At 31.9% G+C, this 16,309-nt stretch overlaps 4 protein-coding genes across 5 annotated transcripts; 2 read left to right on the top strand and 2 right to left on the bottom strand.

Moving 5' to 3' along the window:
- Nucleotides 1-160: 160 nt before the first annotated feature.
- Nucleotides 161-4,054, bottom strand: LOC120775420 (vacuolar protein sorting-associated protein 37A). Its single transcript, XM_040105602.1, has 5 exons — nt 3,528-4,054; nt 3,262-3,454; nt 2,302-2,680; nt 2,086-2,237; nt 161-986 (listed from the first exon to the last, which is right to left on the bottom strand). Exons 1-5 carry the CDS (start codon nt 3,632-3,634, stop codon nt 792-794), a joined length of 1,026 nt encoding a protein of 341 aa, XP_039961536.1. The 5' UTR covers nt 3,635-4,054; the 3' UTR covers nt 161-791.
- A 437-nt stretch (nt 4,055-4,491) lies between these two features.
- Nucleotides 4,492-5,178, top strand: LOC120774967. Of its 2 annotated transcripts, none has more exons than XM_040104856.1 (2): nt 4,492-4,586; nt 4,652-5,178. In XM_040104856.1, the coding sequence occupies exon 2, from the start codon at nt 4,654-4,656 to the stop codon at nt 4,987-4,989; it is 336 nt and encodes a 111-aa protein (XP_039960790.1). In that variant the 5' UTR covers nt 4,492-4,586; nt 4,652-4,653; the 3' UTR covers nt 4,990-5,178. The 2 variants fall into 2 exon arrangements, with proteins under 2 accessions (XP_039960790.1, XP_039960791.1); XM_040104857.1 differs by having other exon boundaries at nt 4,496-4,577.
- A 210-nt stretch (nt 5,179-5,388) lies between these two features.
- On the top strand, nt 5,389-9,355 carry LOC120774932. Its single transcript, XM_040104809.1, has 7 exons — nt 5,389-5,580; nt 5,694-5,795; nt 5,854-6,251; nt 6,320-6,885; nt 6,939-7,814; nt 8,084-8,434; nt 8,492-9,355. The coding sequence occupies exons 1-7, from the start codon at nt 5,485-5,487 to the stop codon at nt 8,632-8,634; spliced, it is 2,532 nt and encodes an 843-aa protein (XP_039960743.1). The 5' UTR covers nt 5,389-5,484; the 3' UTR covers nt 8,635-9,355.
- A 733-nt stretch (nt 9,356-10,088) lies between these two features.
- Nucleotides 10,089-12,740, bottom strand: LOC120774949 (nucleoside diphosphate-linked moiety X motif 6). Its single transcript, XM_040104829.1, has 5 exons — nt 12,654-12,740; nt 12,453-12,586; nt 11,286-11,377; nt 10,976-11,195; nt 10,089-10,917 (listed from the first exon to the last, which is right to left on the bottom strand). Exons 2-5 carry the CDS (start codon nt 12,562-12,564, stop codon nt 10,535-10,537), a joined length of 807 nt encoding a protein of 268 aa, XP_039960763.1. The 5' UTR covers nt 12,565-12,586; nt 12,654-12,740; the 3' UTR covers nt 10,089-10,534.
- Between the last annotated feature and the right edge of the window lie 3,569 nt (nt 12,741-16,309).

Here is a 16,309-nt window from a genome sequence, read left to right as displayed (position 1 = left end):
TAAATCGTAGCACCTTCTCGCTACAATAACAACAAATTAGTTCGTATTTTGGTTTTAATTCAATTTATTGCAATAAATAAAATATACACTTATTGCCAATAATTTCTACTTATTACTAAGTTATTAATGAAATCACAATATATTAGTTTTCTTTTTTTGCTTTTTTTTTTTTTTTTTTAATTACAACGCATTTACAATACTACAAAATATTTGCACAAATTTAGGAAATTAAATGTAATTCACTCACAATATTGGTATGTATGTATGTAAGCATCTACGCGCTTATTTACGAACGCAGAACGCGGCGTGGCGCACGCACTCACTATTTCGCGCAACTTATTTGATTTATTCAGACATTACTTAGTCAAAGCAATGGAATTCATTTCCGCGGATCAATAATTTTAAACAAAAAATATTTTCGATTTTCATATACTTAATTTGTATTTTTCTTTACAAGAAAAAATCTAACTTATTTTAGTTTAAGTGTAGTTTTACTGCTTGACTATGATTGAGAGTAAATTAATTTTTTTTTTTTGCTTTTGTTTACATGAGTTGGACACCACCACGCACTTTGACGTTTTACTAATTACATTACTTGACACCAAATACAATAGGACCAAATTTATATGCAGGTCATTTGGTCAAAAATCGTAGCTATAAATTAAAGCAATTTCGCGCTGATAACTTTAAATTGTTTGCGCAATATTCATAATTGCCATACTTGTATAACTGCCATTATAAAAGCTAAATCACTTGCAGGCAAGTACATGTTTAATACAAATTTGCATCGCTTACATAGCGGCGCGCTCCAATGCCGTCAGCTGATGCCCCAAGCGTTCCTCCTTGGCCTTACGCTCGGCACTGACTTTCTTCGAATGCGTGTAGTTATTTAGAAATGTTTGCACATCGATTTTACCATTCAGAAATTGCTCTACGTGTCGATCACATTCGCTGTCCGCATTTGAGGCGGCAATTTGTAGCAATTCCTATAGGGTAAGTAAGCATATGTATGTATATGTATAGTAAGAGTTGTGTGGTTATGTAATATCGGAATATTTGATATACATAAGTATGTATAAAAATCAATAAAAATTAATAGTAAAATAAAAAATACATAAAAACACAAGAAAAAAATAATAAAAAAAAATAAAATAATAAAAAAAAAAAAAATAATAAAAAATAAAAATAAAAAATAAAAAAAATAAAATAATAAAAATAAAAAATAAAAAAATAAAATAAAAAAAAAAATAAAATAATAAAAATAAAATAATAAAACAAAAAATAAAAAAATTTTTAAAAAAAAAATAAAAAAATAAAAAAAAAAAAAAAAAAATAAAAAAAAAAATAAAAATAAAAAAAAAAAAATAAAAAAAAAATAAATAAATAATAACAAAAGAAAAAGAAAAAAACAATTAATACAAAGAAAAACGTAATTTCGGTGCACCGAAGAATTAAAAAAAATGGTATACAAGAACTTGATTTTGATCGGTAACTTTATAGGCAGCTATAAGATATAATGGTCCGATCCGAACATTTTTGTCGGCGAATATACCGTTGTTTCAGATGTTAATGGACGCTGAACTTTCTGAAGATATCTTGTAAAATAAAAATTTTGTTTTTGCCAGTTCGGCTGGCAGCTATGTATATGTTTTTTGGTTCGACTTGAATAATGTGTTCGGAGATTGCACCGTTGCCTTGGAAAATAATCCATACAAAATTTCATGATGACATTTCGTCAAATAAAAAAGTTCTTTATACAAAAAATTGCTGTCGATCGTTCAGATTGTATGACAGCTACATACATATATATTATTGACGTCCAATATCGGCGGCTCCGAGAAACGAACAGCCTCTTGGAGAGAAAAGAATTTTTACAAAATTTCAGATTGATATCTCAAAAACTGAGGGAATAATTCGCATATATACAAACAAACCGACTGATATGCCTAAATCGACCTAGCTCGTTACGCTGATCATTTATTTGTATACTTTAAAGCGCCTCAGTTGTTTCTTTCTGGGTTTTGCAAACTTCCGCGGTAAAATAAATATGGTATTCAGGGTATACGAAAAATAACAATTATTTACGCGTATGTGTTGCGGTGCGTATTCCTCTGACTTCTTTAAGTACTTCTTGTTCAGTTGATCACACTTTTCACCGAGATTTTTAAGCGCTGTAACATCGTCACTTAGTTTTCGTTTTAATTCGACCAAATGCGTTTCTTTAGATTCATTCTCACCTACAAATACGAAATTGAAAAAACATTATAATTATAATTTGAATAAAAAATATCTCGTACGCACGTGATATTATCTCCACTTGATTGATCATCGAGTCAAGTTCTTCGTTCAAATGCTGCACCACAGACATCTCTTCAATGAAATCATCGAAAAATTGCGGATCACTGTCGAGCTGCTTCAATTCATCTAGCGACAATGTAGATAGGTTTGGCAAACTGCTTTCATTGAGTTTACATGATTTTGACGAATCCAATGGTGAATTCTCGTTACTGCTATCTAATGATTTTGCGGCAATTGATGTTGGCGTAGCAGCGGCGTTGGCGTTGACCGCGCGCGTTGGTATATTAATGGGGCTACCGGAATTTACAATGGGTGGTGGAAAGCGCTCGAATTCGCGTATAATGGCCTGCACAACGCGGCCCAGATCAGAATGTGGAGAGTACTGTAAAGAAAGAAAAACAATGTATATTATATTATGTTGCTGATGCGTATATAAGCCTGGACATCCGGGCCAATAAATCTTATGGCTATGAACTGTGTAACCCTTTACGCAAATGTAGAGATACCTTACCGTTTTTCTGTACACCATGGCATCATATAAGGTTCTAAAAGTGCAAATGCCGGTAATAACAACAAAAACAAATGAAAATCTGCACGTGAAAAAAACGTCTAATACATGTATGGTTAATCCAGCATCATGCATGTTTAATATTATAATACTTGCAAATACATATATACACATTTGCACATATTTCTATATGTATGAGTATTGGCTTCTTATCCTTGATAGTCGCATGAGTGTGCGCGCATGGAACCTTGAATGCGTACATAAACAGGCAAAATATTTCTGCTGAAAAATCGTTAATATGAAGGTCAAACAACTGTCAATCAGTTTTATGGAAACAAACAGCAACTGTTAATTATTTCCAGTGCATCCTTGACCGCTACTTTTAGATTTGAAATAGAGGTCATGGCTTCATATGAAAAAGGGTCCTTCAAACTCTAAGCACACCGAATACTTACATTGAGTAATCCAGGTGCCGTTTCAACTTCACCCGTCGCCGCATTAACCCAATGATGCTGTACAGTTGGTGATATAACTATTTTAGGTCGCTCATTGGGAAAATTCACACCGAGTTGAACTGTAAGTACTAATGTACGTCCACTAGTTTCGAAATGTATACAATACTCTTCTTGTTCTGTCACTTCGACAACACTGTAAAGCAAATATTTTATAAAATATGTTAATTAAATCAATAGACATAAAGAAGTATAAATTTATAACTCACTTGTCGTTGAATACTTTAAGTGTATCTATTTGGCGTTTGCGAAAATCCAAATTTTTACATTGTGTTTGCTGTTGCTGTGCGGTTTGCTGCCGCGGAAGCATTTTCATATGCAAATTTACTCTGGCCTTAGCTTAGTTACAGCTTCTTTACTCTTGTGGTTACTAACCGCCAACTTTTCTTTATTTCTACTCAAGTATTTATTTTAAACTTTTATTGTTATACACATAACAAAATAATAATTTTACGTTTTCCTTAAGTTATTTATTGCTCTCTGACTGGAAAGTTGTCTGGATAAATAGATTTTATCTTTCACTCTTTTATTATTAATAAATTTCCAATATTTAGTTATATATGCTTATTATAATTGAGCTTAGTAGCTGTGGAAATTATTGTATTGGAAACACTTGTTAAATTTCTGTCTCTAAATTATATGAAATTATATATTGTATTTTATTTTTGTGGTTAGATTAACAATTTTGCAAATAAATCAAAAATTGATAAATGTATAATAAGAGAACTGCTGGAGAATAATTCCAATTACCACAATAAACAAAAAACGTATGACGACGTAAATTAAAAACAATGTTGCCATATCAGATGCCTATTAAAGGGAATGAAAAATGCGCAAGGATATGCTAGTGTTGGTAAAATGGAAGGGTTTGCAAGGTTTTCAATCTGTACCCAGCAATCATCCCAGAATTAGAACAGATATCGTTTAAGCATGTACTATAATACTTTTACTATAAAACACTAATAAAAAAATCTTTAAGTAATAGCAGAAACAGCGAATTTCGTCCCTCCCTTCCTTAGGTTGCAGTTATAAATGAAAATATAAACAGGAAAACTTAAAATATCTACATATATAGAAAGAAGATACTACTATAACGCTTTAAAATGTTTGAAAGTACACTCGATTTATAAGAAAAAACGTTCCAACATTACATACTTAAATAATCACTTTACGTTTGTTGGGTTACATGTCAATATGTTTGATAGCATCAGCTGATTTGAACGAGTTCCTTAAATTTATTTGTCGATTTCCAATTTGAGGTAACAGAAGTAAATAAGGAAACATTACCCAAAGTGAATATTTTTTAATAAAATTAAAATATTAATCTTTTAAGCAATGGCACTCTTTGAGTTGAAATGGCTGAGGCGTTGGGTACGAAGGCATACAACCCCCATACCGGAGGATAGTGCACAATTGTGGAAAAGACGTCTAAGTATTGGTTATGCGCTACTCGCATGGAATGCTTTTGGGTTTGTCTGCTACATGGTTTATACCGGACGAAATGATTGGGCAAAATATTATGGTTATAAGAGTGAAGAGGAAGCTAAATTAACACCCGCTCAACAATACGCAACACAATTGAACGTTAATAAAGGAAAAATTATACGTTTCTCAGGATTTAACCGTGTCGGCGAGACGGAATTCGATAATACAAGTGAAAAAGTTGAATAATTAAATTTTTTAATGAAAACCGTAAAGTTATCATGAAATAATATATAAGTTAAAAAAACATGAAAACCTATCTACATATATTTTATTTTGACAATCAAAGCAGTGAACAGCTGTGGCATATTCTTTCGTAACAGAGTTGCTTCTGTTTATTATATTTGGCAATAAAGTTAATAAATATTCAGGAAATTATTTAATTGCATAAAAATTTTGGGAAGTTTGAATAAAAGTATGGTAAATGTATTATAAATAAATTATGAATTTTATTTTATATATGTATATTGTTGAATTGTTAATATGCCATATGTACAATAAATTTACTTTGCATTTAATTTTTGTTGGAACGGCAAGTTGGCATTGTGAAAACAACAGCTAACTTCGGCAGCTTGGCATTTGTCATTTATACATACATAAAAACGGCGGGCAACATTTTCAGTGTAATAAAAATTTACATCATTTTATATTATTTATATTTTAAATTTAAAGTTAAATGTAAGCATGAAGTGCGAATTGTGCGGTTCAAGTCGTCGTGACAGTATTAAATACGGCGAATTTCTGAAAAAAAAGGGAAAAGGCGTGCATACTAATTGCTTGGTTAGTATAAGCCCGATTATATGCATGCAAAATCTAACTAATTGCTGTTGATTCAAATATTTTGATTTTGTTCAATTATTTTTCTGTAATCAATTTCTATTTCACTACTTTAGTATTTATCTTCTGCCATTACACAAAATGGTAAAGATGATGAGGGAATTTTGGGATTTCTACCAAAAGATATTGCGGCAGAGAAAAAACGAGTATCAACTGTTGTAAGTAACACAAAATCTGTTTAATCCTTAAACAATAATATATTATTTCTATATTCAGCGATGCTGTTATTGCGGAGAAGTGATGGCCAACATAGGATGTTGTGCAAGGCGCTGTCACTTAAATTTTCACATGATTTGTGGCATAGAAAATGGGGCCATGAATCAATTTATTCATAGTTTTCGTTCTTTCTGCCATAGACATGTACGCAAAGTTAATTATCGCCCAAAAAAAGACGATGAGTGCTGTATATGCTTTGAAAAAATCTTCAATGAAAGCACTCGCTTCAGTGCAGTCAATATGATACGTGCACCATGTTGTCGGAATGGTTGGTTTCACAAATACTGTCTACAACAATTTGCTAAAAATGCAGGATATTTTTTTAAATGTCCGCTTTGCAATGATAATACAAATTTTAAACAGAATATGTCGCTGAGTGGCATTTTCGTGCAAAACAAGTAGGTGCCCGTTTCTTTACTTTATGCTAGCTTAGAAATATATATAAAACACTATTTTTTGTTTTTAGAGATGCCGAGTGGGAGATGGTTCCCAATGCGTATGCCGAATTGCTTGAGCGTCCCAGTGTATGTGCGGCCGAAACCTGTCATAACAGAAAGGGACGCGCTCAAGCGCAAACCACAAATAATCCATTCATCTATTGTGTAACATGCGGTTCTGTAGCAATGCACCTTCATTGCACGCCACAACGCAGCCACACATTTGAATGTGACAATTGTAAAAGTATACTGCATGCTAACAGTGGCCTTGAGACTATGGAGGCACAGCAACAGTTTATAGAACTAGCGAATGCTGATGATGCAGATATAATTGAAGATGAAAATTCAGATATAGATGTGTGTGGCATTATTAGTGAGGAAGAAGTTGACAATGAAATAATTCAACGACCATATATTAAAAATGAAAATTCAACACAAATAATGGAACTAGGTGACAGTTTGAATTACTCTGATGACACTACGTTTGAATGCCAAATGCAACTTGCTTATTTGTGCAGCGATGATGAAAGACAAGTTAATGCTGTTGAAGAGCAAGAAAATGTCATTAATATGCAGAACGCAGTCGAACAGAAAGGTACTTTTAATTATTTCTATTAGCGTATAAAAAAAATAAATGTAATTTTTTAGTGCTTGATGTTAATGCAACAATTGTCGACGCAGCCATAAATAGTGCAGAAAGCCAGGACAGCGAAGAAAATTATGCTTTAAATATTTCATGTGTTGCACAACGTACACGACGGAAATCTGTTGCGACGTATCTACCCACGTTAGAGGGTCAAGTAGATGAGGATAATAAATCCACAGCCTCATATAAGTCCTCCGAATGTTGTCAAGTATTTGAGTATGATGACGGTAATGACGCAGCTGACGATAATACGAAGAACCATGTGTGTAGCACAGAACTAACGAATGAGAAAATAGCAAGTCCTTTAGATATAAGCTGTATAGCGAATCGCACCCGTCGTCGATCTATGAAAAAAATAGAAGTTAAATCAGAAGAGAAAAATGTTTGTGAAGATAATGATACCTATGAACACATTTCTTTAAGCTCACACAACACATACCAACCGAGCCAATGCAGTACCTTCTTTGAGTCTGAATGTTATAAAGACTTGGACGACGAAAATGGTCAGCAGATTGGAAATGGTGAGAATCATGGTAATCGTTTAATGACTTACTTCTATCAACTGTTAAATGAAGTAAAGTCCAATCCGCAAACTAAACATACACAAACCGAAAACAACAATGCTGAAAATGTGGACGAGATTGAAGTAAAATCGGATCCATTAAACACAAGCTGCATCGCGAAACGCACGCGCCGACGAATGAGTTTTGTAAATGTAATTGATACAATTAAAGAAATAGGCGAAGAGGCACAGGACTCAGAATCAACAATCAACAGTATCACCAGTTCACAGGATTCATACAAATCTTCTATGTACTTTGGTAGTACCATTGAACATCAAACTCCAGCTAATACTGAAACAGACTGCCCTGAAACTGGTAAGAACACCACTAAATTTGTAGTTATAGATAATAAGTATAATAATAATGTTATTATTTATTTTTATATATTTCACTTATTCCTTTAATTTTGTTTTTTTTTTCTTTTTCTCTGGGTTTTATAATTTTTTAATTTTTTTTTATTTAATTAATTTTTTTTTTTATGTGATTTTTATTATTTTTATTTTTTTATTTGATTTTTATTTTTTTATTTGATTTTTATTTTTTTATTTGATTTTTATTCTTTTATTTGATTTTTATTATGCCAGACACTGCCAGCAAAGTAAAGCGAACTCACAGTCGTAAACGCAGTCATGACAGCGTAATCGAAAACGCAACTGTTAACGCACAAACTAATACTATTTGCAAAAATGCATTAACGCCGAATGATATACGCTCACCTTCCAGTAATATGGTAACATCGTCCACTTTCAGACGTGGTCAGAGAAGATATCTTCCTTCGCGCCGTTTGATAGAGAGTGCAGATATGTATAAAACACACAAATCGTTGCTGGGACGCTCTCCAGTAACCAAATATGAAAACTGGTCAAACATAAAAGAATCCAGCGCAGCTTACTTCACACCAAATTTTATGCGCGTTAATGGAAAGTTGAAAAGCGGTAAACAATACATGCAAATTAAAAAGACAAGCATATAATAAAACGATTTATTTCCAGCTTTGAAGGAAAGCGCTCAACAGCAACAAAATCCCCGACAAACAGCTGCTGCGCAGACGCATTTTTCGCGTAGTTATCAACTGCTTTTAGAATGCAATGAAAATCACTATGCTAGCACAAGTGCTAATGCGCAGCGCGTTTAGACAAGCATCATGTCCCACTGATGCAATGCAATTTAAGTTGTTTAGTTTATTAATTTAGAATTGTAAGCATTCATTATATGGCTTATTATTAAAGCGGTTAGAACCTGAGGCAAAAAAAATCGCGTTAATGAGTAAGAACCACTATTCACATCGCGTTCAGAGCATCAGTACATATAAACATCTTGTTAATTTGTATACTTTTTTACTTCATATGAACCCACGGAGTTACATAAAGTTGTGTCAAAGCATTTTTAACACATGCTGTCATGACCAGCTGTTATTTATGATTAAAAATTGTTTACACATTCCAACCAAGAAAAATATGTTTTTTTTTTTTACGTAATAACTGTATACGAATAGATTGTAAATCAAAAAAAAAAAAAAACTTTTTGGTTCAAAGAGGATCAGAGAATATAAATATTTGTTACTTTTCTACTCTATATGGACTACAAATTGTATTAAAATGCCAAAATCAGCCGTTTAGTTTCGTTTTTATAGGTTTGTTTCTTAACTGCTAACTATCACTAACTAGCCAGTTTCTGCGAAACAAAAAACGTTCTTAACTCAAAAAAAACAGCAGAAGAGAGCGGAAGAAGCAGATAGACCTGCTGGTTCTTGCTAGTATAAAATTGCTACTGCCATATAAAGAAGCTGTTAAAACCTTATTAATAAAAAACATAATTTGTCTATTAGTTGTTAGTTTGTAAGCGATTATTAAATTTAAAAAAAAAATAAAAATATTTACTGAAATAATGTAACTGCTATTGGTTTGTGTTATTTAAAAGTAAATTTTACTAATAATGTAATGCTGTATTTATATAAACATTAAATATTATTTTCAATTAGAGTAGTTGGAGTATATTTGTTCAGTTGCAATATTATTATATATTCACAAAATATTAATACTTGAGACTTTGTACCATCCATATAGCCAGTTGCAGCTTTATTGAAACTTAAGGACTACATATGATTGATCTAAAGGATATTTTTGAGTTTTATTAAAATCAAATATTGCATTTTGTTTTCATGTGAGTTCAACGATTTTCTTATTTTTACATAAAACTGCATGTCATTAAGAATATATGTACAATGTAATTTAAAATATTTGATTAATATAAATGTCTTGAAATAAATTTAATTATTTTTATTTGAGCAGTGCATTTTTAACAGGTAAGCATATTGAGGAAAATAATTTCAAACAAAAATAAGAAAAAATCAAAACCAAGAAATTAACAGCTTCGTGGGGAGAAATAGGCGTGTGCAAAGTGTTGGCACTATTCTCGTATTGAAACCTGCAAACTCCCAATAGTATAGACACTCGATTAAACCATTTGCCAGAAAGATAGAAGTCAAACTACACTGACATCCGACACAAATACATACAGACGCTCCTGCAATGCCCCACTTAATAATAAAAAATATTATATTTTTTTCTTATAATTTTATTGTAACAATTTAACAAATCGTAAATACAAAAATAGTACCTCGACGACAATGGAAGAAACAAACATTTAAATTTCAAAATGTGTAAATAAATTTAAAAAAAACCTCTTGGTGCATGTTATCGAAGGTGATTTTATTTTTACTTGTAACAATTTGGGTATTATTTTTAGTTTAATTGAGCTAAGTTAACTTTCGATAAAGTTATTTGTACCAGTTTTCACTTACACATCGTAATTTTTTTATTGTGTAATCAAATCTATTTCAGTTTATTTTGAAAGGCCACTTTGTGGAATATTATATTTAACTATATAACGAACTAGAAAAAGCAGTTGTATGTTCACTGGTCTATCTGCGTTTTCCGTTGCCTAAAAATCATACACTACATAACCTCAAAAATTTAAATTTTCTTTTGAAGGATGAAAAGTGCTGTTACGCATAAAAAACTTCACTACTTGGCTCAACTTTCGTTTTTCTCCTCCACCGGTTTCATATAGAACAATGTGTACTCGCGTTTCAGCACACGATGTTGGGCGCGCTCATATGTAAAACGTATATTGCGTTTATTATAATCCAAATAGGTGCGCATAAAGTGACGATTTGTCTCGTGCACGTCAGGATGTTGTAAATATTCCTTAACCGGCATCCATTGTGCCTTAGCGATTTCACGCTCGCATTTATGTACTTCACGATTGAGTGGCTTCAAAGCAACAACTACGTACATATCTGAACAGCCGAAGTTTCCGCCATGTGAATGTCGTATACTAATAACGGTACGGAATTCACAGTCGATACCGGTTTCCTCCTTCACCTCGCGTATAGCTGCATTTACTATTTCCTCACCTACAATTGTTAAACGTTAGAAAAAATGCTTTAAATAAATAAAATTTTCATAAACTACCGGGCTCCACATAACCACCGGGCAATTTCCAACTATTTGCGATTAATGCATAACGGTCACTAACAACTAACACTTCATCGTTGTCATTGACAACAAGTCCACCAACACCAAGCATTGTATGGCAAAATGTTGGTATATTGGCAGATTCGTGGGTTGGCAGCCAGCGATACATCACAAGCGAGGAGGAGGTAGTGTCCACATGATGGAATACAAAGCCGGCCTACAAATGAGAATGGCAGAAATTATTGACAAATAATAATAAAAAGTACATATTTTACATATATCTATGTATGTTTAAATATATTCAAACCTTAGCTAAATGTGGCACCCATGCTGCATGTTCTTTCCGTAATGTAAACCATATGGCGCGCCGTTTAATGGAAATCCAGTGGTCTAAAGATTCTTTAAGAAAATGTTTATTTAATAAAATTTCCTTTAGTAGCGATTAATGCAAAATATTCTTTTTCTGCATTTAGGAAAAATATAGCACAAAACAAGAAAAAGAAACTAATTTATGCTAGAATACGCTTTACAGATGCATTTTTTATAGCATAAAACGGTATAAAAAGTTCTATATCATTAGCAGCTATATGCTATAGTGGTCCGATGTAAAGAATATATTCTTAATCTTCGAATTCGCTACTTGTGAAATATAAAAGTTTTCCTTGCAATTACTTTACTTTGATCAGTCAGTTTATATGGTTTGTAGTATATGCTAAAGTGGTCAGATCTGAACAATTTCTTAGGAGATTATTCCGCATACAATATTTTATGAATTTTGTCAAATAATAAAGCTTTCTACAAATGAACTATTTTATAGATTCCCCGACGCTTCTTTCTGAGTTTTATAAAATTGGTGGCAAACTTAATACATATATGTACATGTTCAGGGTACAATAAACGCTCAAATATATGCTATTTCTAGTTACAAAGCTAATTACTAAAATTCGAAAGTAGTTTAGTAATAGTACGTATATGTATATGTACATACATATATATTATTGTATACGTAACAAGTATTTTTGTATCTATGCAACTTTGCACTTATTATTATGAATGTATATGAAGTTATTTACGAATGCTTATCTTGGTAATTAAATATACCCTTATATTGTATCAAACAAGTTAATGGAAAGCATTTGATGCAGTATATAGTAGTTCTAACAAACGTATTTATGTGTGTAGAAGTGTACACATCGATCTATTTAACCTTTCAGAGGGCATATATAATCAATGTTTTCTTCTAAAATTGTTTATCAACACATTGTTGATTAATTTATCATGACAAATTTGCTAGTTTGTGCTGTTTCACATAAAATTTAAATTCAATTAAAGGTTAATAAGTTCAGTTAAGTATTGATTTCCATTTAACTTTAGACTGAATACTATATATATCACATAAGTACTGCAGTAAAATGCAAATAACTTACACCTAATACTAATATAAAAAAACTTCAAATTCCTTTTGTCTACTTACTCTCTAGCTTCTTTTCAAAATCTGTGGCTTCATCGTATTCCTTTTCTGAGTCCACCAGCACACCATTGAAGCGATCAACGCTACCACAGAATACACCCTCTGGCACCTCCATGTCTTTTCCACCCGAATTTCGTCTGTAAACATTTACATTTATTTACAATATTCCATGAATAATAGTCATAACATACTTAAACAATTTACTTGTAGTTGAAATAAAACGCATTTGCGTTCGCTTTTGCACTCGTTGACAATCGCTTAGTAGCTGAATGGGTTGTTGCAAATGTGAAAGAGACGAGACAACGTACTTAAAACAACGAATTTTACTGTACTCGCGATATGAACTGTCAATTGTGCAAATATTTTTATTTTTCATGCTAAAATTTCTATTACACAATAACAACGGCGTCGGCGCTAATAAACGCAATGACGACAAAGCTCTTGTTAAATGGGCTGATAACAGGCAAACGGAACCGGGCAACAACATTGTATGCGCATTCGACGAAGTCCGGCTTCGTATATAGGCTACTGATTGTCGCGTGGTGTGCATGCCGACGGCAGTTATTAGATGGCAGTGATATTTGAGCTGCATGGAAACTGCAGTTGAGCGTAGTATTGCGCCAATTCAATTAATTGTAGACTGCGGGTAGACAGGCGTGTACTAATATGTATATCTTTTTGGAAAAAGTGCCAACAGATTCAGTTGCGGAAATTTTTTGTTAATTTCTCTTTTTATTTCCTGGCGTTTTTGTTGGCTAATGTTATCGTTTGCTTTGTTCACCGATACCGTCTGTATCATTATCACTTGTTTATTATCTTTATTGGTATAAATGTTACAGAACTGCAGCTAGTTTTACACATGCATGTATGCTATGCGACTGTGGCGGCTACAATTATTGTAGCTAACAACGTCGCGCTAATATTCCATGCGTTTATTCGTTAAATACATTTATTTTTAATGTAACTGTTTTATTAATTAAAACTTATTAAACTAGTAAGCACCACAATTACGTATAAAATTGTATGAACAGCTGAGCTATCACAGAATCAAAACAAAAGCAACGACAAGTGCGCATCACAACAAACACGCTGATAAGAATTTTAAAAATGTTGACAATTAGCAAACAGCTGCTTTGTTGGGTTGCCACATCCGACAAATGTATTTCCTGTTAATTTAAATGTGTTATATATATGATCTGAAGTATTAATTCTTTTAATTTGAAGTATTATCTCGTATTAAAATATTCGAAAATCATTATTATGAAGTAAAACTTTGGTTTAAAAATAAAAAGTTTTGTTAAAATAAAAAGTTTAATTCTAAGATTGCGACTTTGATAAACGGAAATGCAACTTCGTTAATCCATTCCACTGGAACTTCCCTTTTTTCATATTGGAATGTGTTTCTGACACAATTGTTAAAATGTTGAAGTGAGTAAAACTATTTAAATTAAGAAGAAAATATCTAAAATAACTTGTTAGTTGAACTGCTATAGTCTACACTTTATGATTAACAAATTTTGTAAGAAATCTATCACATTTAAGAGCCTCATGACGACGTAATCAAAACTAGTTCTTTAAGAGCTAGGACCTCGTTAAGGTACTAATTGGATTCCTAAATATCCGAATGGGTGTAAAATGGAGTAAATTATAACTTATAATTGCGAATCGCTAGAATATGTTCCAGTGTTGTGGTGGGTAAGTTTAAAAATTCTTCAAAAATTTGCCTAACCTACATATTGTATAAAGTTCAAACTTATCTATACTCGAAAACTTTGCCAACATAAATCATTAAGCCTCGCGGAGAATGCCCAAGTCAAGCAATGTTAGTTCAGATATAAATTATAAGATTTCATTGTGAGAATAAAAATCGTTTTGTGTACTTCATAAAATGCTTCTCAGTAGGACAACTGCTCACCACCACTTATAAAAACATGTACAACTTGAAAATGTTAATATGTTAGAATACAAAGGTAAGACTGCCATTTTATCTACTTTTTCATAAAAAATCATTGTTCGAAATAGCCTTTCACTAACTTACTTTTGATTCACTTTTACTCGCCTATCTCTAAAGTAGCTTTGGCAGGAAGCGAAACTTTTTGAATTAGCAAATAGTAAATCCCATAAAAGAAGTGGCAAACACTCTATGTAAACAAAAGCAAGTGTTTTTAGCACCTCCATGTCGTTGACACACATACTACTTTATCCTATATGGTAATTATTTGTAGGTGAATGACACTTCTAACTTTAAATCAGGCAAGATTGTGGAAGTGTGAAGAGCATAATACATACATACATGTTAAAACTCATAAAATATGCCAGAATTGGTTTGCTCTTTTATACAAACTTACATATAGGTATGCAGATCTGTATGATTAAAAAAAAATATTTTTTTTATTTAACATTTTGCTTTCAATAACAGTTCTGTGCTCTTTCACTTTATGTAATCTCGCTTGTTGTACGCTCAATTTGTCACGGAATTCTCTTCTTAGCTACTTCCTGCGCAATAACACTGACCTATGAGCCCATAAACATGGGCATCAACCATTGTAACACCACCCCATAGTTTCCGCCGCCTAATGACGAGGTAACAGCATACATTTCTGCGCTCATCACCTGAAAATGCCGCCTGTGAAAATGTGCTGTTCACATCATGCTACGCAATTAAGCGTCCAGTGAATTTTACCACCAAAATTCTTAACAGTTGTAGTTGTTAGTGTAGACATAGTGATGTTGTGTGATAGAGTTCATGTATTTGTATAGCCATTAGTTCGTCACATGACGTCACAAGGCAGCGGATGGTAATTCCGAAGAGTTTTCTAAATATACTATATTTTATATTTGTTCTTCATTTCAAAAAATTAACTCTAATTTATGCTAGTATATTTATTTGCTTCAAAAACTAGGTGGGACTATTCGCATTTTCGAATATCTAGACACAAATTATCTGCGTTTTCTGATAAAAACGTGGTAGATAGTATCTGCTTTTTCTGATAAAAACGTGGTAGAATGCATATCCCGTTAATAATAATTTTAGGGACCATTCGTTGACCCACAAGATATCCGCTTAGCATATGTATCTACATATCTACATATTATACATAAGTATTCCTTTGCCCGGATTTATGAATATTCGGTTATTTTTAAAAATTCTCAATATTTTTTTTGAGTGGTATTTAAAACTTTAACATATGTACATACATATGTATGTATATGTAGTTCGTTTTCGAAAACTCTCTTATGTAAAGTTTGAGTACTGTATTAATATAGGCAACATATTGTTAGCATTTGGATGTTTACGAAGGCTTCTTAGGCTCTGCAGATTTAAAAATTGGACATACATATAATAACATTCGCTTATGAGGAGTTTTAGTTTAGCTTCTCCTTGTATTGGAATATTCAATTCGAGGATATTTACAAAATCCCTTGTTTTGGAAGACTTTTTAAAGTCCTTAGACATTCGTCTATCCGGATTTCCCATTAATGTTTTTGTTAAAAACTCACTATGAAATTCTAATTATTAATTTTCTTGTAAAATTAAGAATATGCTTTTATTTTGAATTAATATTATTTTCGGAATATAAATATAATTATCTTTTTTTCGAAATCCATAATTAATTTAAGCCTGTTGTGAATAAATACTATTTTTTAATATATATTTAAAAAACACTTTTTGCATCAATCATACATTTTAAAGAAATTTTCTTATTATTAAAATTTTCTCATTTTAAACTTCAACTACATGTGCATATGTATGATATTTTCTAATTTTAAAATCCTAATTTTAAACTATTTAAAATACATTTGTGTTCTATATACTGTTATTTATAAGTAAGTATATTCAGAAAGCTTTCACTTTATTC

The sequence above is a fragment of the Bactrocera tryoni genome, chromosome 4 (genome assembly GCF_016617805.1).
Source record: "Bactrocera tryoni isolate S06 chromosome 4, CSIRO_BtryS06_freeze2, whole genome shotgun sequence".
Taxonomy (NCBI): Eukaryota; Metazoa; Arthropoda; class Insecta; order Diptera; family Tephritidae; genus Bactrocera; species Bactrocera tryoni.
Note: the sequence above shows the minus strand (reverse complement) of the source record. Positions and strands in the feature narration are given on the sequence as shown.

Bases quoted from the DNA above. Each gene is read 5' to 3' on its own strand.
- LOC120775420 (XM_040105602.1), bottom strand. From the start codon at position 3,634: ATGAAAATGCTTCCGCGGCAGCAAACCGCACAGCAACAGCAAACACAA. The intron at 3,455-3,527 runs GTGAGTTATAAA...TTTGCTTTACAG, and splicing joins CTTAAAGTATTCAACGACAA to TGTTGTCGAAGTGACAGAAC. The intron at 2,681-3,261 runs GTAAGTATTCGG...CTTTCTTTACAG, and splicing joins CGGCACCTGGATTACTCAAT to TACTCTCCACATTCTGATCT.
- LOC120774932 (XM_040104809.1), top strand. From the start codon at position 5,485: ATGAAGTGCGAATTGTGCGGTTCAAGTCGTCGTGACAGTATTAAATAC. The intron at 6,252-6,319 runs GTAGGTGCCCGT...TTTTGTTTTTAG, and splicing joins GGCATTTTCGTGCAAAACAA to AGATGCCGAGTGGGAGATGG. The intron at 6,886-6,938 runs GTACTTTTAATT...GTAATTTTTTAG, and splicing joins GAACGCAGTCGAACAGAAAG to TGCTTGATGTTAATGCAACA.
- LOC120774967 (XM_040104856.1), top strand. From the start codon at position 4,654: ATGGCACTCTTTGAGTTGAAATGGCTGAGGCGTTGGGTACGAAGGCAT.
- LOC120774949 (XM_040104829.1), bottom strand. From the start codon at position 12,564: ATGGAGGTGCCAGAGGGTGTATTCTGTGGTAGCGTTGATCGCTTCAAT. The intron at 11,196-11,285 runs GTTTGAATATAT...TCTCATTTGTAG, and splicing joins GGGTGCCACATTTAGCTAAG to GCCGGCTTTGTATTCCATCA. The intron at 10,918-10,975 runs GTAGTTTATGAA...TAACAATTGTAG, and splicing joins CGGTGGTTATGTGGAGCCCG to GTGAGGAAATAGTAAATGCA.